This window comes from Gymnoscopelus braueri (assembly GCF_963280865.1).
Source record: "Gymnoscopelus braueri genome assembly, chromosome: 19".
Lineage (NCBI taxonomy): Eukaryota > Metazoa > Chordata > Actinopteri > Myctophiformes > Myctophidae > Gymnoscopelus > Gymnoscopelus braueri.
The window spans coordinates 50613658-50638311 of NC_137621.1; the positions used below are offsets into that span (position 1 = coordinate 50613658).

At 40.6% G+C, this 24654-nt stretch overlaps 1 protein-coding gene across 1 annotated transcript; it reads left to right on the forward strand.

Moving 5' to 3' along the window:
* The first annotated feature begins 4601 nt into the window (after positions 1–4601).
* Positions 4602–20841, forward strand: LOC308075321 (alcohol dehydrogenase class-3 chain L). The gene is made up of 9 exons (XM_080415132.1): positions 4602–4737; positions 6153–6254; positions 9401–9542; positions 10552–10639; positions 10971–11190; positions 12105–12365; positions 12526–12661; positions 18085–18223; positions 18767–20841. The coding sequence occupies exons 1-9, from the start codon at positions 4720–4722 to the stop codon at positions 18789–18791; spliced, it is 1131 nt and encodes a 376-aa protein (XP_080271258.1). The 5' UTR covers positions 4602–4719; the 3' UTR covers positions 18792–20841.
* Positions 20842–24654: the final 3813 nt, after the last annotated feature.

Here is a 24654-nt window from a genome sequence, read left to right on the forward strand (position 1 = left end):
CCCTGAGTCATCCCGCCCTAGCATAATGAGCAGGGCTTAGGTGAGTTCTGGGTGTGAGGCCTTGTCGTAACCTGACCAGTTTGTTTTGAGAAGTCTGCAGTTTTGTAAAGGCTCACCACACTTAAGCATATAAGGCTTAAAGCAGTAAAGGCTCTATATAGTGAGAAAAGTAAACATACTTTGGTGGTGATGTGGCGACTCATAGCTGCACTTCAGTGAGAAGAGGTTCCTTAACAAGTCCCTCTTAACTATCTGATTCTTTAACGGTTCCCTTTAACGATTCCTATATATTTTTACGAATATATATATAATTTTGGTCTTCATTAACCATTAAATCCGGGAACGTGTCTGTGTCTATTTAGATGTCTTTGGCTATTCAAGGGGGAAAATCGTGAAAATTAGTTGTTGTTTTTTTTAAAAACGTATGTTGCTATATCAGTGGTTCTCAAACTTTTTTCATGTCAAGGACCCCCAAAATTATATGTATTTGTCCACGGACCCCCCCATCTTAAAATATTTGTTCCAGCCAGGTACCCCCAGAAACAAAGATTTGAGTTAAAAATGTATACATAATATTCAAAGATTTGTGCAAATTTTCAAGATTTTTCAAAAAATTGCAGATCTACAAGCTCATAGCGCGGCACTTGGTGCCGCGCTATGAGCTTGTAGATCTTCTATTTTTGAATAGCCAAAGAAATCTTAAGTGACACAGATGTGTTCCCGGATTGAATGGGTTAAAATAGTTGATGAACACAAATTCAATCATACAGGAGTATTGCATACATATTATTGTAGTGGTTCTCAAAGTGAGGTCCACGGACCCTCTGGGTTTCTTATAGACCCTTACAGGTCTGTAACTCTGAGAGTGTACAAATGGAACCAAATGTGTACACTCTCAGAGTTATGGTGGTCCTTGAAATTAAAAAAAATTGAGAATCACTGCTATTATAATAGTATAGTAGACGTGAAGTCCTCACACCAGCTCTGACACTGTGATAAATCGGTTCCACGGCTAAATGTGATGGAACGGAGGTGATGTAATAATAGGCAATTCAGCTTAAAAACAGATGGTAAGATAAACAACAATAAAATCATTACAGCCATAAACAAGAAAAACAATAAAGCAATAAACACATGATCTATGAGAAAGCCTTGGTATAGGTTTTCAGGAGTGATTTACAGTAAAAGATGGCACTGAGTTTGCATCCCTCAGGTCCTGAGGTAGGGTGTGTTGGGCATTTTGAGGTACTTTGACTTTACTGGAGTGTTTCCAATTTTCTGTACTTTTACTTCTACTCCACTACATCTCAGAGACAAATATTGTACTTTTTACTCTACTACAATTACTTGAAAACTTTAGTTACTAGTTACTTTGTAGATTTGGATTATTATTACAAAACATACATTACCCACTTCAGCCCTATATACATTTCGGCCATTTGAAAATAGCCGATCTACAAGCTCACAATGCGTCACAATGCGACACATTGTGAGATTGTAGATCTGCTATTTTCCAACATATATAACTTATAATACAACAGAATCAGAATCAGAATCAATCTTTATTGTCACATCACAGGTAAAGTGGGTGAAATTCTTAATTGTGCAGGCTCAGTTGCAGTTTAAAAGATAGATAGTCATCTCATAAGAGAGAGGAGAGGCACAAAGTGCATAAATGACTAATCTACATAACAATACAATAATGTGACTATGTGCATAAACCTAAAAAGTCATGAAAGTGCTTCTAAAAAGTGTCCCTTTAAGCACATTTCACAGTTCATGTCTGTGCAGTGTCACCAAACTTAGTTTTTGTTCAGCAGCCTGATTGCTGCTGGGTAAAAACTGTTCAAGAGTTTGGTGGTACTGCTCGCCAGGCTCCTATACCGTTTGCCCGGCCGTGGATGCGGCAGCGGTTGGAACAGATTGTGGCTGGGATGGTAAATGTCCTTGATGATGTTCTCAGCCTTAGCGACACAATGTTTTTCGTGTATTCCCTGGAGGGCGGGAAGCTCCCCTCCCACGATGCGCTGCGCTGTTCGCACCACTCTCTGCAGATTTTTGCGCTCCGCTGCGGTGCAGTTCCCAAACCAGGCCGTGGCGCCGCTCATCAGAACGCTCTCGATGGTACTGCTGTAGAACGCTCTGAGGATGCGAGGGCTCATTCTGAACTTCTTCAGGCGTCGGAGGCAGTAGTCTTTGTTGGGCTTTTTTCACCACTTGTGTGGTGTGTGTGGCCCACTTCAAGTCCCTTGAGATGCGTATCCCAAGGAACTTGAAGTCGCTGACCTGCTCCACTGCAACACCATTGATGTAAACTGGTGCATGCACCCTCTCAGTCCTCCTAAAGTCCACGATCAACTCCTTGGTTTTATCAACATTCAGAACCAGGCTGTTCTCCTGACACCACTGTGTCAGTGCTCCAACCTCAGCTCTGTAGGCCGTCTCGTCATTGTTGTCGATCAGGCCCACCACTGTCGTGTCGTCCGCATACTTGATCAGGACGTTGGAGCTGTACGTGGCTGTACAGTCGTATGTGTACAGGGAATAGAGGAGAGGGCTCAGCACACAGCCCTGTGGGGCTCCTGTGTTGAGGGTCAGGGGGTCCGACGTGATGTTACCCAACCTCACCACATGGTCGAGTGCAGGCCCAGGTCTTCTAGCTTTGCGACCAGTCTGGTTGGGATGATAGTGTTAAAGGCAGAACTGTAATCCACGAAAAGCATCCGCACACATCTGTTCTTCCCCTTATCCAAGTGGGTGAGCGCAGAGTGTACAGCCAAGGCAACTGCGCCGTCAGTTGATCGATTCTGACGATAAGCAAATTGCCATGGGTCCAGCGTGGCAGGCAGCATGGAGCAGATGTGGTCTCTCACCAGTCTCTCAAAACACTTACTCACAATCGGTGTTAGAGCGACCGTTCTCCAATCGTTGAGGCACGTCACCTTGGAGTGTTTGGGAATCGGGACCACGATTGATGAACACTGATGATACGTCCCAGGTGCATCCACGTGATGTTTTTTATTTATTTTGTATAGTATACTATATTGCGATTTTGAGTTGTATGGCAGAATTGTCTGTTTTTGTGTGGAGGTTGGGGGGTTCTGATCTACTCAAATTTTACCTGAGTAAAAGTACAAAAGTGTTGGCATCAAAATATACTTGAAGAACCAAAAATAAAAGTACTCATTATGCAAAACGTCCCATTTCACAAGAGTTTGCATCGTCGAATAGACGGGGGGGAAAATCGGGCTGAATTGGTTATTGTTTTGTAATAATGCTATAAATCTACCAACTAGTAACTAAAGTTTTCAAACAATTGTAGTCTAGTCAAAAGTACTGTATTTGCCTCTGGGATGTAGTGGAGTAGAAGTATTAAGTATTGAGAAATAAAGTGCCTCAAAATTGTACTTAGTCACTTTGCACCACCGGAGCCGGACAGATATCGTACCGTGACTTTTCAGTTGCTTCATTGCTCATGAAAGCATTTTAAGTGTGGTTTAATTATTTGTCTGTGTGCCCGGCAGTAAGCCCTCCGGGCCTGATGACATGCCAGGAATAGAGCAATATGAAATGTTAATGTCATTCTCTCTCTCTCTCTCTCTCTCTCTCTCCCTATTTACACAAGATGTCCACTCAAGCCTTACCGTTGATCTTCCACTTGACCCCAACACAAGCAGTGTTGCCAGATCTTGCAAGAGAAACGAGCAACCAGGTCTATGACATCTTTGTGTGATAGATTTTTAAATTTTTATATTAACCCATTAAGACCTGAGGCCGATTCTACAAATACCTTCTAAATCAATAGTTCTCATATTTTTTTGTGCCCTTGAAAAAGGGTAACAAAATCGTGGGATAAAAATAATCCCCCCCCCCTCAAACACGGCCCCCTCACGCGACATGTTGTGAGCTTGCATATCTGCTTTTTTAGGCGAAGAGGTTTGGTATAGAGGGAAAACAGAGGGGACCAAGTTCAGAGCCAAATGTCAAGTTTACTAAGTATTGAGGGTTTAAGTGGTCAAATGTCTGAAAATGCACATTAACATGAATCCAGCATAATATGCTGGATGATGATCTTTTCTATTAATATTATTAATTGAAAAGATCATGTGTACACAAAAAAACAACATTTTATACAATGTGTAGTGGGGGTCCCTGCTTCATCTCTCTCTCAGCTAAGGGGTCGTTAACCTGAAAACATTAAAGGAGTAGTTCACCCAAAAAATTACTTATTTTCTATCATACACCCATGAAGCCTTGAATTCATGGAGTTTCTTTTCCCCGTTTTTGTTACATTCCTAAGCAAAAAAGTTGATGACTCAAAGAGTGACCTAGCCTACTGAGTTTCCTACTGACCGATGGCCCAGTCATCAAATTATTGTCTTTGGGAATGAAAAAATATATAAATAAAAAAATCTCCATGAATTCAAGGCTTCATAGGGTGTATAATTGATAGAAAATAAGTCATTTTTTGGGGGAGAACTACTCCTTTATAGATCCTTGTCTTATAGTGCTGTGCGCATAGTTCATTGGAGGGCAGATTAGTCATGTGGAATGGCTAACTGCAGTGTGTGAACACACCCACACACCCACACACCCACACACACACACACACACACACACACACACACACACACCACTATGAGAACGCCCTCTTCCTGCTCTGCCTCAGTCTGAAGACGTTTGTCTTGAACCTTGTCTTCTGTTGGACACAAGCACAGCATGGACACTGCAGGCAAGGTAAGAATGCTCTCTCATATACACTGTAAGACTCTTTTAATGCTTTCAGTTCAAATGAACATGTCTGTACGAGTAAACATGTGTAGGAGAGTCAGGATTTATCTAATGCTGAGGCCCACTGTTTACACAGTAGACAAGAATGTCTCTCTCTGTCTGTCTGTCTCTCTCTCTCTCTCTCTCTCTCTCTCTCTCTCTCTCTGTATGTGTTTGTTTCTCTCTCTCTCTCTCTCTCTCTCTCTCTCTCTCTCTCTCTCTGTGTGTGTTTCCTCCATGCTGTGGGCTCAGTATTTGAAAAGGCACATTCAGAGTCTTACAGTAGAGAGTACAGTAGATTAAAGGCAGGGCCGTCATTTGGGGCTGGCATTTTGCCAACTCCTATAGCTTGCACGTTTAACCTCACATTCAGTTATGCTTTGCATATTTTCCCCACCTCTGATCTGAACAGTGTTTGCAGATCAATCTGATCTCAAACCACTCCTATATATACACATGAATAATGTCTGCTTTAAGGACAGCCATTCTCCATTACAGCACACCTGACAGCCAGCTCTCACCAACACAGTAATGTCACCATCATGGAATTTTACTTTAATTCATTGTCGTACAAAGCAGGATGTCGTATCCTACATGAGACATCCCCCTCCCCACTGGTCCACAATCTGGCCTAACATCTGGGGAAAGACCTCACTTTTATTCAAAGTAAAACAAAAAAAAGTTATGATACTTGAAAGCAAGCTAGCCTATTCCATGTCTCAACCCACAAGTTATATTTGTGTAAAATTTGGAGACAATTGCAACAGCAAATTCTATTTTATTACAGTGTAAATATTGTATTTGTTTTGGGCATTGGAACATATAAATTAAATAATTACATTTCTGTCTTTGTAAACAAAAGTTGCACAGAGCAGATATGGCAAAAATAACTTAAATATACAAAGAAATCATCAGTACCAATCAAAATACATAATGTACTATGGCCTAATATTTTGAAGTTGAATTTTTACAATGAATGGAAGCGATTCACAACGATTATGCAAACATATGATCAGGTGATTATGTAATAATTGTCACAGGCCTAAGTGGGCCGTGGCACCCTAGGGCAGTGGTTCTCTACCTTTTCAGGTTGAGAACAAACCCCCCCAAAAAAAATTTTAACTGGGGACCCCCAAGCACTTGGAATTGTAAAAGTAGAGGCATACAATTTAGTTTGACTCGGTTCCACAGATAGATACAGCCAATACAAAGCTATTTTCAGTATATATATATTATGTACCATAATATGACATAATTAAGGTGCTATAAACAATTACAATTACAATGTAATTCAGGGGTGGTGTGGATGAAAAGGTTATTTACAGGGGTGACCTGTAGCCACTGGTCTAATGACGGCTGTGTTTGTTGTTTGTCTCCTGTAGGTGATTCGCTGCAGAGCAGCCGTTGCATGGGAAGCCGCCAAGCCCCTCTCTCTGGAGGAGGTGGAGGTGGCGCCCCCTAAGGCCGGGGAGGTCCGCATCAAGGTAATCACTACTTTCAGTATCTGTACTGGAGTATTTATATTTTTGGATACTTATGACCTTCACTCCACTACCTTCAAAGACAAGTGTTGACCTTTTGACCCCACTACATTTAATCAGACACGCCTCCTTCCTATACAAACCCGACTTCAAACTCCATTTTAACCATGTTAGATTCATTGAAAACACCTGTCCTTGGTTCTGGTGATTGATATTGTCCTTCTAATAAGTGAGGGGGGCTGTGTTTTTCAATAATTATTTATGTATTTTTAATAATATTTTTTTGGGGGGGGGGGGAATATAATAATTGAATAAAATAATGGAAATCGTTGATGTCAGGTGGAAACCTTGTATTTCCAAAACTCTTAATTTTCAGGAAATGGAAAAAAATAACTTGTGTTGCAATGAATCCACTGTAGTTATTAATACATTGTTACAAACGTGCAGATCAGCTATTTTAAAAAAAATACAATAATAATAACAACACAAATCTTATATGGGGGTCCCTGGCACAAAATATTTTCAGATGGGGGTCCGCGGCCATATACATTTTAATTTGGGGGTCCTTGACATGAAAATGTTAGAGAACCTCTGGTTTATACATGATTGTGTATGGTGGCCTGTGTCGTCATGTCAGCCTGGCACAGGGCTTAGAGGGAGGGGGGTGGAAGAGACTGGCCCCAACCCGCCTGATAAGCCAACAGTACAAGCATAGATATGTACATTACATACTAACATAACTTATCTATGACACGCTGCTTAATGGATATTACACCACACTAATACATACTGTATACTACAAACACTACAGTGCAATAGGGCTTGAGTGACTCATTCATAATGTACTTTTTTCCCTTCCTAGAAATATAAGTCAAAAGCACAATATGTGTCTTTGGAATGGAGTGGAGTGAAAGTCATAAGTAACCAAAAATACAAATACTTGAGTAAACCACACATACTCAAAAAGTGTACTTAAAGCTGCCCTATGTAACTTTACTCTTCTACCCCGGATTTGAACCCGGTATCTTGCACAAGTGCAGACATTTTTTACCACTGAGCTAATAGAGCCGGCCTGCTTGCTCAGGGGATAAATTCAATCTTGACCTTCAGGTCAAAATGTGTCAGATCCTGTGTCTAGGTGAGACATGACCTTTGACACGATCTAAATGTCTCAATAGAAGAGCAGGGAGACACAATAATTTACAACCACCCCAATTGTTAAATTGTAATAACAAATTATATTTCATTCATTAAACAAAGTTATATTTGAACTTTAAGTACAGTACTCAAATACATGTATTTAGTTACAATACATGTATTTAGTTACTGTCAGTGTCCACCACTGCACATAATGATGCCCCTCAGTGTGTTTGCTGTTTGTGCCCATGTGACCACAACTTGGCAAAGTGTGTACAATATCATATCTTCATGTTGCAGGACAGGGCCGACCGCACACCACCTCTACACACACACACACACACACACACACACACACACACACACACACACACACACACACACACACACACACACACACACACACACACACACACACACACACACACACACACCACCTCCACCCGTGGTCACGCTTATACAGTTACATTATCATACTCTTAATAGCAATAACGGACACTAGGGCTGGGCAATATAAATTCAAATCCCATATAAACCCATATTTTAACCGGGAAAGCATCTCTCATTTTAGATTTTAACCACTTTAACCATTATTTTATACTTTGGCTATTCAAAAATAGCAGATCTACAAGCTCATAGCGCGGCACCGAGTGACGCGCACATAATATAATCTGATAAAATAATCGTATAAGATTACCCTATCCTGTAGTCTAGTGTTATTGGTTCTATATGTGTTTCCATATGGACACTAACATCCCCACAGGAAGAGAAAAGAGTCTCAGGAGATTATTCATACAGCATAAAAGAGGCATTCAAAAAGGATAAAATAGTGTGAGAGCAGTGAGTTGTAGTTTCATCCAGTGGTGTAAAGTAACTAAATACATTTACTCAAGTACTGTACTTAAGGAGGTACTTTTTAGGTACTTCTGGAATATGAGTATAGCGGAGTGAGGGAGCAGTGTATCAGCTTATTAAGGTGTGTTCATGGGCATGGTCATTGTCCACAGCTGATAAGTGCAGTTCAGTGCAGATAATCCACTCTGACCTATGGACTTACCCTCCAGTAATCTATACACCATACAGTATTCTATATGTTTACCTAAGGCTCAGTGGTAACTTATTACATTTACTTGAGCACTGTAATTAAGTACATTTATTTGTATTTTTGGATACTAATGACTTTCACAAGACAAATATTGTACTTTTGACTCCACAACATTTCTAGGAAGGGAAAAAGTGCATCCTATATTAAAATTTACTTAAGGGAGGACGGCAAGCCCCCAGAGCCGCGGTAGATCAGTGAAGCGGCCGTTGCCTGGTGGTCAAATCTGGGATAGCAACACTTCCGCATTTAAAATGCTACTGTGCGTGCATCTACCGTTTGTGCGCTCATAACTCCATGGCCGCTCTAATCAACCCAATATTGGTACTTCCGGCAGACTATTGCATAGACCCAATGGACCCAATATTAAACTTCCGGCAGACTTCCGGGTGCTTCAAACGCCACTGAGCAACATTGAAATGAATAGCTGGGGGCGGGGCAATCCGCCCTCTAGATATATTATAACTCTATGGGACTCTATGGGTGGCCGACGATCCTCTGGCATCACGCTCATGTCACTATGACTCAGCCATAACCAATCCATATAAGGAGTTCCCAATGCAGCTACGCCCAAATATGGAGTGTGTTGTTTAACCTCAATGTGTCGTCATGGCATCAGGCACAAACAAATCAGTCAGCTACATATATGGGCACTCATGATAACATCAGTGATCTCCATATATGGGCATAAAAGGGACAAGTACTGACAGATACAGAGATCTCCATATGGCATAGCGGCCCGAACTAGATGCGAGGGCCACTACCCGTACCTCTAGTTATGAATGAACCCTTTAAGACCGGGAACGCATCTGTGTACCAGGTCTTAGTTATTGAAAATAGCCGATCGACAAGTTTCACAACCCATCACATGTGACGTTGTTTTTAAATGTCTAAATGGTTGTTGTTTCAGATAGTGGCCACAGGGATCTGTCACACAGACTCATACACGCTGAGTGGGTCAGACTCAGAAGGGGTGTTCCCTGTGGTTCTGGGTCACGAGGGAGCTGGCATCGTGGAGAGTGTGGGAGAAGGAGTCGCCAACTTCAAACCAGGTACCTGACTGCTGACACCACCACTGGTGGACAGGAACTAAGTACATTTACTTGAGTACTGTTAGGTGATAAGGTGACCACCGAAAATGGTAGCATACTTAATCCATTAAAACCGGGAACACATCTGTGTAATTTTATAGATCTCTTTGGCTATTCAAAAAATAGCAGATCTACAAGCTCACCGAGTGCCGCGCTATGACCTTGTAGATCTGCTATTTTTTGGAAAAACATTTTAGCAAATTGGCCGATTCTACAAATGTCTAAATCCTAAAAATCAGTTAAGATTTTTCTTCGATCCTTCGATTCCAATTTCAGACTGAAGCTCCACGCAGCTTCAGGCTGATAATCAGGCTAATGTATTGGTATTAACAAGAACATGTATTTCTTAATTTAATGTGTATTTTTTAATACTTGAGTATTAACTCAGGAGTGTCTCTCGGAGTATATACTTTGTCCACCACTGACCACGACTAAGCGTGGTGATATCACAATACACCATATCTGCCATAAACGATGTATTGCAAGACATTTTATCTATGACACGTCACAATATCTGTGACTGAAGAAGAAAACATACCCATGAAAAGGCATACATCTGTAATTATGCTTTTAAAATCTTAAAAGATTTCCCTCTCTAATATCTCCAGTGCAAATCGAATTCACAGGAACAATATGTATAAAGCTGGACAGTGGACACATCAAAGTGCTAAGCATAAAAATGCTTCATCTGGACAGTGCTTTCTCAATAATAAAATACTGTTGTCAGTGTATCGATATGAGAAGAGGGAGTATTGTAACTTATTAATGGCCGAAACAGTAATAACATTACTGTTATAAATCAAAGTAACTTTTAGTTACTAAGTTGCAACGACAACGATTTGTTTTTGACAGAGACAGACTATATTAACGAGAAGGTCGTTAAGAATCGTTACAGATCATGACATTGTGAGCTTGTAGATCAGATGCAGTGTGAAATGATGTTTAGAATGCTGTTTGTTGGTGTTCTCAGGGGACACGGTCATACCGCTCTACATCCCACAGTGCGGAGACTGCAAGTTCTGCAAGAACCCCAAAACTAACCTGTGTCAAAAGATCAGGTAGAGTAAGAGTGTTTTAAAGAACCTAAAACCATCTATGTCAATAGATCAGGTAGAGTAAGAGTGTTTTAAAGAACCTAAAACCATCTATGTCAATAGATCAGGTAGAGTAAGAGTGTTTTAAAGAACCTAAAACCGACCTGTGTCAAAAAATCAGGGAGAGTAAGAGTGTTTTAAAGAACCTAAAAATATAAAAAATAATTGTTTGAAAATCATAATATATTTTGTGCTGAAAAGTGTTGATTGCATTCTGCACCTTAATGTTTTTAATCACCTTTAATCCAATGTCCGTTCCAATTGTTGATCTGAGCTCCATGTCGTGGCATTGCAGGGTGACCCAGGGCAGAGGGCTGATGCCAGACGGGACGTCCAGGTTCTCCTGTAAGGGTAAGAGCCTGTATCACTTCATGGGCTGCAGCACCTTCTCTGAATACACGGTGGTGGCTGACATCTCCCTGGCTAAGGTCAACCCCAAGGCTCCGCTGGACAAGGTCTGCCTGCTGGGCTGTGGCATCTCTACTGGCTACGGAGCAGCTCTCAACACTGCCAAGGTCAGTCACCCCTCTAGGGGCAGTGGTCCTCAACCTTTTAAGGCTGTGACCCCCCAAAATAATCATATTTGAACTGGGGACCCCCCACCCTGACAAGCACTTGGAATGTATGAGTTGAGGCATTAACTTTTTTTTTACTCTTTCTTAAATTATCTAACAATTTGGCCAATGTTTGACCATTTTAGTACTATAGTTTGTTGATTACTTTTGATGCAGTAATGGTATTTTTCCTTTTCTTTCTATCTTTTGTTTTTGAGGTGTTAAAAAGGTCTTAAAAGTCCTTAAATTGTCACTTCACTGTCATCTGGGGACCCCCCCAAAGTCATGTCGGGGGTCCCGACCCACAGGTTGAGAACCACTGCTCTAGGGGACAATTAAACCCTAATGCAGTGATCCTCAATCTTTTTCATTTCAAGGACCCAGTTTGACATGTATCCAACATTAAATTCTCACTCCCAAATAGTATAGTGACTTCATGGGGACTTCATGGGTCACGTCAAACGTCAAACGTCAAACATTTGACGTGACGGGGGTCCCCTTCACGTCATCTGACGCCATCCCGGTCACTTCCGCACTCTCCAGGAATGCGGAAGATCTATCTATCTATCTGTGCTATCTGTCTGACAGTGTTGATCTATACATCGGGATTTAAAAAAGAAATTACAATTAGAGAACTACAAGACCATACCCGTGGGGGGATATGAGCATCCACGCTTGTTTCACGCACATGATTTGGCAACCCGGGAGCCAGCGAACACAAAAGCGCTAATTAACAGCTGACATTTGGGGAAAGCGAAAAACGGGCTTCGGTGTTCCGTGCACATGGTAATGGTCAATGGCTGTGTTGAACATTCCAAATTAGAATGTGAATGAATTGAAATGAATTGATTGTCATAATGTCTTTTTGGTGTCAGGTGGAGGCGGGGTCTAGCTGTGCAGTGTTTGGTCTGGGTGCATTGGGATTAGCAGCCATCATGGGCTGCCAGGCGGCCGGAGCCGGCAGGATCATCGGGGTGGACATCAACCCTGACAAGTTCAACGTGGCCAGACAGTTTGGTGCCACGGACCTGGTCAACCCCAAGGACCACAGCAAACCCGTCCAGGAGGTGCTGGTGGACATGACCGACGGAGGGGTGGACTACTCCTTCGAGTGTGTCGGAAACGTTGGCATCATGGTGAGAAGAACCATCTGCTCAACTTTATTGTCATATCACTGTTTTATCAAATTCCTTTTTCCTTTCTTAGTATAAATGAATGAATGAATGATTGAATGAATGATATATAGATGTTTTCAATGAGTATAACACTAGTGTGATCATTATGTTTCCATTCCAGAGAGCAGCATTAGAAGCATGTCATAAGGGCTGGGGTACCAGTGTGATCATTGGGGTAGCTGCAGCTGGACAGGAGATCTCCACCCGCCCCTTCCAGCTGGTCACCGGACGCACATGGAAAGGAACCGCCTTTGGAGGTGACTGACTGACTGACTGACTGACTGACTATAACTAACTAACTAGGTGGCTAACTAACTAACTAGGTGGCTAACCACTTTAACATTTTAATCGATTAAAGTACAATAATAAGGAAGGACGTTTGATCCATGCTAACGTCAAACAGACTTTTATTTTGGGTTATTTCACACAAACATTTCACCTGTATGCTGAACCCAGTTCCTAACCCTCTGGACCTGGAACAAAGGATTAATTAACCAGTATAATTTCCATAGTGTAACAACCATTGAGCTATTAGTATCAACCCATGCCATTATACAGAGGTTGCACTTCAACTTGGTGTTTTTTTTTCTTTTTCTCTCATGGCAAAATATTGCTCCCCCTTGGCTGTGGCTAAACTTGCCTAATTATGTTATGCAAATGACAGAATCATTGCAAAGTTATACGATCGCATGACACTGCACAGGATGCAGAGCACCATCGACCCCCACTTGAGAAAGAACCAAAACGGGTTCAGAGAAGGCAGAACCACTCTAGATCATGGGTTCCCAAACTTTTCAGCCCGCGACCCCAAAATAAGGCGGCCATTGACTCGCGACCCCACCTAAACCTGGAGGTAATTTATGCACATAAACTTGCACGTTCGGTGCGCATTTGAAATGTATTAAAATGGTAAAATGTACTATTTGTAATCATTTTAGGTTGTATTTCATCCATTCTGTTGAATTAAAAAAAAAATGACCCAAATATAATTTCGTGACCCCACCGTCAGTCTCCCGCGACCCCAACTTTGGGAACCCCTGCTCTGGATCTTGTCCTTAAAGGGATATTTCAAAAAAAAAAAAAAGAAGGTAATCTTATCGTCTACTCAGGCCTTTGTGAGCCCCCCAGACAGTTTTTAAGTTGCTCGATTCAGTATTTAGATATTTGATATTTATTTAATCAGACACGCCCCTTTCCTATACAAACCCATTGTAACTTCAAACTCCATTTTAACCATGATAGATTCATCGAAAACACCCGTCCTTGGTTCTGGTGACTCACCCTGCCCTCCTAATGCGTGAGGGGGCCGTGTTTTTCCGATAATTTTTTTAATTTATTTTATTTTATTTTTTTATTGTATTTTATTTTTTTATTTTTCAAAAAAATATATTAAAAATAAATGAAAAAAGTAATTGAAAAAACACGGCCCCCTCACGTATTAGGGGGTGGTATGAGTCACCAGAACCAAGGACGGGGGTTTTTGATGAATCTAACGTGGTTAAAATGGAGTTTGAAGTTACAATGGGTTTGTATAGGAAGGGGGCATGTCTGATAACATGAATATCAAATATCTAAATACTGAATCGAGCAACTTAAAAACTGTCTGGGCTCACAAAGGCCTGAGTAGACGATAGAATGACCAAACGTTTTTTTTAAAGTGAAATATCCCTTTAAGAGGGTCACTGAGGAGGTGAAAAGGAACAACCTGCCAGCAGTGCTGTGTTTCATTTGGCTCCATACACAAAGACATGATGATGAAGATACTCAAGGCATACGGTGTCCCTCCCAACCGACTCCAGGCCATAGGAGCCATGTACACTGTACTGGTACAAGTCAGAGTATTTCTTCCTCCACTGTGAGCTAGCCGGATGTGAGGATGATGGAGATGGCTGGAGACACGATGGAGGGCTCATCCTAGGATGACGTAGAGCAGTGATTCTCAAAGTGGGGTTCTAAATTGACCCTTACGGGTCTGTACTAATAGAACCAAATGGACCCTTACAGGTCTGTAACTCTGAGAGTGTGCAAATGGAACCAAATGGACCCTTACGGGTCTGTAACTCTGAGAGTGTACAAATGAAACCAAATGGACCCTTACTGGTCTGTAACTCTGAGAGTTACAGGTCTGTAACTCTGAGAGTGTACAAATGGAACCAAATAATGGACCCTTACGGGTCTGTAACTCTGAGAGTGTACATATGGGACCAAATGGACCCTACAGGTCTGTAACTCGTAGAGAGTAGCCTACAAATGGAACCAAATGGACCCTTACTGGTCTGTAACTCTGAGAGTGTACAAATGGAACCAATGGACCCTTACGGGTCTGTAACTCTGAGAGTGTACAAATGGAACCAAATGGACCCTTACGGCTCTATTTAATTCCATTTGTACACTGGAGTTTGAGAACCACTAACCTAGAGAGAGAGAGTCCAATACATAAAGATATAAAGATACACGCAATGCGTGGAGAATTTCATGTGGGTGGTCCCAACTTCAGGATGAGATCATTAGTCATTAAAGCAGTCATGTCTCCCTTGTATCCAGTCCAGAAATAAAGCATCTGTGTGTGGACGTGACGCATGCAGAGATGCTACGTGACCATTGTGTTTGTTACCACTGATAAGAATCCCTCTCATCCTCATCCATCTGTCTGCTTTGTTGTCATCTGTTGACGTCCGTGAGGGAGGTGCATTCCGCTCACATTCCCATCTCAGTTATTTAACCCATTAAGACCGGGAACGCATCTGTGTGCTTCTAAGATTTCAATTTTTTTAAAGATCTACAAGCTCATAGTGCGGCACCGAGTGCTGCGCTATGAGCTTGTAGATCTGCTTTTGTTATTTTTTTTAATCGTGACAATTTTTGCAATTTGGCCGATTCTACAAATGTCTAAATCCTAACAGTCAGTTAGGATTCTCAAACTTTTTCGTGTTTAGTTCCAGGAACCCCCAGAAGCAAACATTTGAATTACAAATGTTGGCTTTAAAAAATATATATTCAAAGATTTGCACATATTTTCCACGATCTTTCAAAAAATAACAGATCTGCTATTTTTTGGAAAAATCATGACAATGTGTTCAAATCTTTGCTTCTAGGGATTCTACAAATGTCTTCTAAATCCTGACAGTTTTTTGAAAAAACGTATGTTGCTATATATCAGTGGTTCTCAAACATTTTTCATGTCAAGGACGAAGGACCTCCAAAATGATATGAATTTGGCCGCGGACCCCCATCTCAAAATATGTTGTTCCAGGGACCCCCAGAAGCAAAGATTTGAGTTACAAATGTTCGCTTTAAAAATATGTATATTCAAAGATTTGCACAAATGTTCAAGATTTAAAAAGAAATAGCAGATATACAAGCTCATAGCGGCAATCAGTGCCGCGCTATGAGCTTGTATATCTGCTATATCTTTTTGAATAGCCAAAGACATCTTAAAATGACACAGATGCGTTCCCGGTCTTAATGGTTTAAGGTTGTGTGTGTGTGTGTGTGTGTGTGTGTGTGTGTGTGTGTGTGTGTGTGTGTGTGTGTGTGTGTGTGTGTGTGTGTGTGTGTGTGTGTGTGTGTGTGTGTGTGTGTGTGTGTGTGTGTGTGTGACTATACTTGTGAGGAACAGATGTCTCCACAAGTATAGTAGAATTTGAGAAATAGACATGGTGAGGACAGTTTTCCTGGTCCTCACAAGAGACATGGTTGTTTTATGGTTAAAACAATATTTTTACAATTAGGAAAAGCTTCAGGTTGGGGTTATGGTATTTATGCATTCTAGGAACACATTCGGTTTTTAAAAAAGAACGAAAAATGTTATCTATATTGTTTTGTCTTGAGAGATAAGGGCTAGAGTTATACGATAGCCGATCTACAAGCTCACAACGCGCCACCCCGTGCAGTTGGTAGCTCTTACATCGGCTTTTAGATATATTTTCGGCGTAAAAATGGCCAAAAATGGTCAAATGCCATTCATAAAATGTCTGTCCTAAAACGTAATGTCCTCACAAGTATAGTAATAAATACGTGAGCGCGTGCGTGCATGAGTGCGTGTGTGTGTGTGTGTGCGTGCGTGCTCTAGTCACTAGAGCACGCACGCAGAGTCTAGTGTGTGCATGAGTGTGTGCATGAGTGTGTGCATCAGTGCGTGCGTCTTCATTTCCACCTCCGCTCTAGTGACACATTTACAACCATATGTGGGCGTTTGGCTGCATGCCTTAATAAAACAATCCCACATGTCTACCTCCAGGAAATCGAGCTCTAAGTTATGGTCCAATTCATCCCACTGAATGATACAAATATCCATCAGTTCACACAATGTGCTGGAAACTGATGAGGGCCTAAAGTTCAATTAGCCGTAGGTGAAAGAGGTAGCTGTTAAAAGGTCATCATTCTCTGGGGTGATAAAAATAAAAATAAAATTAACATCCTTTTGTACTCAAGAAATTAGAAAAAAACGACACACACAGGCACGTTGCCCACCCATCTGACCACTTAACAGCCGAATGGCTGATGGTTAGATGGGTGGGCCGTGAGATTTTCAAGTCGGCCCCTTATCCAGAAAAGGCTGTGAAACATTGACGTAGACCACACCATGTAATGAAGTACAACATGATCATAAAAGCTCATCAGACGTTCTCTGTCTCTGAACCAAACAGACATAATGTCCACCCAAACTCATACAACATAACTCTTCATTTTATCATTTCCTGGAAATATCCTAGAAAATCACTGTTTTAAACCCAACCCTGAAGAACTCTGCCTCGATGTGCAAATAAAGCCTCTCTCCCTCTCATTATGTGGTGCACAAAGTACTCGACCTCCAGTACTCGAGTCAAAGTATTTATACTCCTGGTCAAATAGTACTCGACTACAAGTGGAAGTTGCTCTGTCAAATTTCTACTTGAGTTGTTTAAAAAAATACTTAAGTATTCAAATGTAAACACTTAACAAGTATTCAAATGTACAGATAACACAGTACATTTTCTTTTAAATGTTTATTTCCCCCAAAAATAGTGAACAAAACTAACTGCGTTTGCTTTCTTTTCTTTCGCTTATTTAAATAGAAGGAACATTGACACCGCATTAAAAGGACAAAAAAGAGAGGCACGGTGGCGCAGTCGGTAGCGCTGTCGCCTCACAGCTAGAAGGTCCTGGGTTCGATTCCCGCCGGGGACGCTGTGGGCGCTGGGGGCGTGTCTTCTCCTCCGCGTCATCAGCGCCCATACCCTAGGTGGGGTTGGCGAAAGGGCCTACTCTGTGTGGAGTTTGCATGTTCTCCCCGTGTCTCCTAGGGTAGTTAATACCCTCACAAAAACATGTAGTAATCCTGGTCGCTATACCGCCTCCCCCATGACAGCCAGGGCGCCTGATGGAGGGGAAGGGAACTGGTTGGAATAACGTGTTCCTTCCACGCGCTACGTCCAACCAGGGAAACTCCCCCCTGTCAGGTGACAAGAAGGTCAGTTGGCTCTCATGCCTGAAGGAAGCATGAGCTCGGCCCTGGCCTCCCTACTGTGGGGGACTGGTGTAGTGCTGGTGTAGGGCTGGTGTAGCGCCCAGGATCACTTAGGAAATTGGCACCGGGTGAAAAAAATGGGTTACAAAAATCGAGGGATAAAAAAATGTTAGAAAAAAAAAAAAGGACAAAAAAGGCGTATATGTTTTTTTATTTTGTTTTATTTTAAAGGGTATAAGAGTGTGGAGAGCGTCCCCAGGCTGGTGGAGGACTACATGAAGAAGAAACTGAAGGTGGATGAGTTTGTCACTCACACGCTGCCCTTTGAGAAGATCTCTGAGGGATTTGACCTCATGCACGCTGGGAAATGGTATGATCCTCTCTGTCTGTCTGTCTGTCTGTCTGTCTGTCTCTCTCCTCTCTCTCATTTGTAATATTGTTCTGAAGCAATATACCAGGATGGCATCCGGCTGCTGTCAGCAGTCTGACAGCAGCCGGATTAAAACGGCACCAGAACCTGGTGGTGCCGCTCTTGATACTGCGGTAGGGCCCCTTGCCCGGTCGTGGTCGTTGTAGGGTTTTGAACAGTTTGTGACTTGGGTGGTGCTTGTCCTTGATGATGCGTTTCAATGAGATTAAATGAGTGAAATATATGTGAAATATATGGAGACCATGTTAAACTGGATTTAGTAATGTAGATATAAAGGCCTCGTAGCGGCCTGAACATCTAGTTTTTAGACCTGCAATGATTCATATAAGTCACAAAATAGTAAGCCCACAACGTGACGTGTTGTGGGCTTGTAGAACGGCTTTTCTCACTATACTTTTACATGACATCAATTTACGTAAAAGCAAACAAAAAAGAATAAAAGTCGACAGCGACACATTCTCATCTCATTTTCTTGTTTTTCAGCATCCGTGTGGTCCTGCAGTTCTAGAGGAACACACACACACACACCACATGACTCCTGCAAAGAAGAGCCATCCACAGGAACACAAGCTAAATCTCAATACTCACATTTCTGTCTCCTCGCCTTCTCCTCGTCCCGGAAACTGTTTGCATGTTAAGCCGCTTGGACCGAGGATCATCAATTATCCCATTAAGACCGGGAACGCATCCGTGTAACCACTTTAAGCATTATTTTATGCTTTGGCTATTCAAAAATAGCATACACTGTAGCTTGCTTATACAAGCTCATAGCGCAGCACCGAGTGCCGCGCTATGAGCTTGTAGATCTGCAGTTTTTTGGAAAAAAATGTGGAAAATGTGTGCACATCTTTTGTAATTTGTAACTAAAATCTTTGCATACAAAAATAAATGCATTTCTATTGAATATCTTAATTACAATGAGATTGAGCTAACAGTTACGTTTTGTTTCTCTGTGTTCAGTTTGGAAAAAGTTGTCGAGCGCACTGCTGAGTAAACAGGGACTCATGTATTTCCAGGATAACAGAGATAACACTCGCAAAAAGGTTATCTCGTGAGCAAAATGCCCCACGATATGAATAACATTTTATATTGATGGGTGGCTTTACCGTGATTATTGGCACTTCAGTCATGCTTGTGGAACTAGGCTCCTCCTTGTTCCTGACCGCATCACTTTGATTGATTGATTGATGTACTTTATTTAGTAAGACATGAGAACAACAGTACATGGAAGTACAAATTCACAATACAAGGTCTACTAAACTGGAAGACTCATTAAGCACTGAGCTTGTTTAAGATGAGAACCCCATGCACACAAATCATGATGACATATAAGAGACAGACAGATATACACACTACTATACAGAACGTTGTGCCAATCATCACCGGTAGCCTAATATTGCTTAAAGGTAGGGTAAGTGATATTTTTTGGTTAAAACAAAAAGTATTTTTTTTAAAGGTTAAAATACTATATTCTGATCGTAATCATTGCTATAGAGTGTTTGTTCAGTAACAGGAGTCTCCCCGTCTCTCCAGCTCTTTAATAAACAGAAAATACATTTTTCGGTAGGTGTCAAAATCTCAGCCAATCAGGAGAAAGTACCCATTTTTAAGCTTAATTTGTATAGTTTTCAGTTCCAATTTTGCATGCTCATTTCTTAGTGTCATCACTTCCAATTTCACTTGTTTAATCTGTATCCTGATTGAGTTCTCTGTCCTGGTTGGATAAAATTGGAAATGAAACTAAAAAAAAAAAAAAAAAAACTACAAAATACATTTTCTGTTTTATAAAGAGCTGGAGAGACATGGATACTCTTTATATGGACAGGACACTCTATAGTAACGAGCACTATCAGAACATAGACCCATTTTGCAATTATTTGAAACTTTGCAAATCACTTACACTACCTTTAAAGGAGTAGTTCACCCAAAAAATTACTTATTTTCTATCAATTACACACCCCATGAAGCCTTTTTTAGTTTTTGTCACATTCCTAAGCCAATAATTTGATGACCAGGTGTATTTCCGGTAGGAGACTCAAAGAGTCTACTTTGTGCCTCCTACCGGATACATTACCATCTTTCCACCGTTAAACAAATTATTGGCTTAGGAATGCGACAAAACCCCCCCAAAAATCCATGAATTCAAGGCTTCATGATAGAAAATAAGTAATTTTTTGGGTGAACTACTTCTTTAAGATACTCCTCTGCGGAAGAGTAGTTTTTGTCAGCATGCTTGACGCAGTGGTGTTTCTGGACATCCTGGCACCCAAGTCAACCGCCTATATTCAATTCAATTCAATTCAATTTTATTAAAGTGTCAAATCACAACAAGTTGTCTCAAGAAACTTTACATGTAGAGAAGAGACCCGACATCCCACCCTGAGCAAGCAATTTTGCGACAATATATATATATATGTTGCCTATACGCCAAGAAACGGGAACACGACGATGTATGTTTAGAGTATTGGGCTGTGGCTCATGACTCCTGCTGCACTAGAGAATCACACACATCACATGACTCCACGCTGACTCCAATAAAGCTTTCACTTCCTGCTCTAGTCCACTCTGTTTCATTTCATACCCACAACATCTCGCGGTCAGTGGTGTAAAGTAACTAAGTACACTTACTTAAGTAACATTTTGAGGTACTTTTACTTCACTGGAGTACATTGCAGTATTGATACTTTTACTTAAGTACAAAATGTGAGTACTTTTTCCACCACTTCTCATATTTCCTCTGAACTTTTACCAGGGTCGTATGAAAAGTGGTGTATTTATTCATTTGTTTTAATCAAGCAAAGTGTTGAATAGCTCTATATTGTGAGAGTGTTTGTTCAGTAACATGGGTCCATCTCTCCAGCTCTTTAGTGAGTGAACCATTTATAGACAAATAGGATCATACAATGTATAAAACAATACAAGGACATGCATACAATTCAAAGGGATAAAAACAGAGCAAAACCCGAAGGCTTATTTCCATTGTGGTCCCTGTCATTGACAAGAACACATACATGAGCAGAAAATGCTTTTTCCTGTTCGGAATACCCATTTTATCAGGATCAGAGAACTCATACAGGATAGAGAATAAACAAGAGAAATTGTAAGTGATGACAGAATGAAATGAGCAGACAATTGGAACTGGAACACTATAACATTGTGTGGGATTCTTTCTCCTGATTGGACAAAATTGGTATCCTGAATTTATTTAAAGAGCTGGAGAGACCGGTAGACCCCTACTGAACAAACACTCTACAACAAGGATTACTATGACAATACAGAGCTTTAACTTGAACAAAACCATGCTCTCTCTATCTCTGTCTTATTACTTACACACCCTACAAGTGACTCTTTAAGTGACTAATAAAGGTATACGATCTCAACAGGTTGTACAGAATGGTGAATAAAAAACAAATACAAATTTGGATATTTATCAATTAAATTCACCTCCTGGGTTGATATCATACACACTTTTCCAGTCCTTTAGTGATTTCGGTCAAAAAACAAATTCAAAATAAAATAACGTAGAGTTCTACATGTGTCCACAATGAAATGACAGAACCAAACCCTAATGGACCCATGAAATGTCTTCACAGATCCGATTTGTTCTGAGATATTACAGAACCAACCCAAACTCAGGGTATTATTTGGACCTGACAAACCTAATTATTACATTTGCGTTTAAAACATGTCCTACCAGTCGATACCAAGCAGCTATATCCTACAGTAACAGACAGTGGCATTACATTTCATGGTTTCACCTCGATGCAGAAGGAATCTGTGATCGCAAAAAGGTGCATGCACCTTTGCTTCCATGGAGGTATAGTTTGATTGATGCGCTCTCCACTCTCCCTTTAAGTCACTGGACTGACAGCTGGCAGCCTGGCACACATGCACAGCCTATTCAGTGGTGTAAAGTAACTAAGTACATGTACTCAAGTACTGTACTTAAGTACAATCTTGAGGTATTTTTACTTTACTGGAGTATTTCCAATTTTCAGTCCTTTATTTCTACACCACTACATCTCAGAGGCAAACATTGTACTTTTACTCCACTACAATTAATTGAAAACATTAGTTACTAGTTACTTTGCAATTATCAATTATTACATTATAAAACATACATTAACCACTTCAGCCCTATTTTATACATAGGCTATATGAAAATAGCCGATCTACGCTCTCTAATCTAAACTCAAACCCATACTAGTCTCAGGCATGTGGAGTATTTTTCGGTTTGGGTAGACCTATGAAGACCTCTGCTGCTCAGTTTACGCCATTCTGAGAATGTTATACGTTAATATTGTTGCTGACAGGCAGAAACCTTATTTCCATATTTCAACTATGAAAAACAATGTTTTTGTCATAAATGCCCTACTTCATACTACTGTGGTACAGTGTCACACAAAAAAACAGATCTACAATTTGGGATGTGTTTATGTGAGAGTGAAAGTGGTTAAGTTTGTGTGTTTAAAAAGATAATATATCTAAACAATGAAAAGTATTAACAAAAGCTTGTGACTAATAATAACTACATTGGATTCATTGGAACACAGGTTTTTTTTTTTCCAATCACTGAAAAGTAACGCGTTTGGACGCTTTTCAGATTTCCACCATCATGTTGGCAAAGGCCGATCTGTCAGCCACTCAGAGAAGTAATACAAAATAAAACCCATATATTGTTGAGCGGACTCCCTCACAATGCATCGTGTCGCGATGCATTGTGAACTTGTAGATCTGCAATTTTCTGCAAACATTTGATGTGTTCAATTCACTGCAAATGCAACAGAACATGTATTGATCCGCTTTAAATTGTACATTCCTAATATAACCTTGGCATCCCTATTTTGGGCAATTTTTTAATATTTTTTAAAATAATTGGGAAAGTAGCAGACCACAACAGGCCGCATCATTCACAACGCGTCGTGAGCTTGTAGATCGGCTATTTTCACTATTTCCCATACTACAATAGAAAGTATGTAGGGCTTAAAGGAGCACCTCAACCATTTTCAACCATATCTTCGTATAATTGCTCCTCACTAATGCACATTATAACTTCAACTCACTCATTGGAGGGCTGTGGACCGTTCAGAAACCCGCCTACCAGTGATATCATCAATGGAGATTACAAGCTAATATAAACTGCAGGCTTTCTATTCCTGGAAAGTTAGCATGCTGAAATAAAGCCACTGTTCTAGCATCAACCCATTAAGACCGAGAACGCATCTGTGTCATTTTAAGATTTTTGGGGGCTATTAAAAAATAGCAGATGTAGATCTGCTATTTTTGAAAAATGTTGAACATTTGTGCAAATCTTTGAATACATATATATTTTTAAGCAAATATTAGTAACTCAAATCTTTGCTTCTGGGGGTCCCTGGAACAACATATTTTGAAATGGGGGCCCGGGGCCAAATACATATCATTTTGGGGGTCCTTGACATGAAAGTTTTAGAACCACTGATATAATATATTTTGTTCCAGGGACCCCCCCAGAAGCAAAGATTTGAGTTACTGAGTTGCTTTAAAAAAATATATATATATATATATTCAAGGATTTGCACACATTTCCTCGATTTTTCAATAGCAGATCTACAAATTCGTAGCGCGGCACTCGGTACCGCACTATGAGCTTGTAGATCTATTTTTGAATAGCCAAATACATCTAAAATGACACAGATTCGTTCCCAGTCTTAATGGGTTAATGTTATTTCCATCGCTTTTTTTGTTGTTTGCAATATCCTCACTTCCCTCAACAAAGAGCTGGAGAGTGAAAACTACATGACACTTTGGTTGTGTAGCTGCCTTGTCATGATGGAACTCCAACTATTGGTGAGATATCTACAAATAGTTGCTCCATTGATTAGAAATGGATATCCCAAAAACAATCTCATTGACTTGCATTACAAACAGGTCTCAAAGTCAACTCTTTTGGCACATGAACAAATGCAAACAAAGCTGACACTGACAATTACAAAACCTGGTTTGTATTCATTTCTCTCCCTTTCTTTCTTATTTTCTTCTTCCTAATTCAAATAGTAAATCACCAGGAAGTTGACATTTTTATTTCAATAAGATCTACATGGGTTCATTTATGTACTAAAAGAGTGAATTTGAGAGCTGTCTAACTGTGCAATGCAAGAAAAGGAGACTTGTTTTCTAATCAACACAGCAACTAATACATTGAATTGAAATGAATTGAAGGTGTCTCATACATTTTGTACTTGCATCATGTCAACACACAACCAAAACCTCTACCAAAGTGTCGTTGTTTTTAAACCATTATTATAAGAGTTACATCTTCTGCCATACGGAACTAATAAAGATCCATTTATTACTCCAGAAGAATCAATAAACTGATAAGATGACTCCAC

Coding starts and splice junctions, on each gene's coding strand:
- LOC308075321 (XM_080415132.1), top strand. Junction 12,366..12,525: donor TCGGAAACGTTGGCATCATG/GTGAGAAGAACC, acceptor TTTCCATTCCAG/AGAGCAGCATTAGAAGCATG. Junction 12,662..18,084: donor GAAAGGAACCGCCTTTGGAG/GTGACTGACTGA, acceptor TTTATTTTAAAG/GGTATAAGAGTGTGGAGAGC.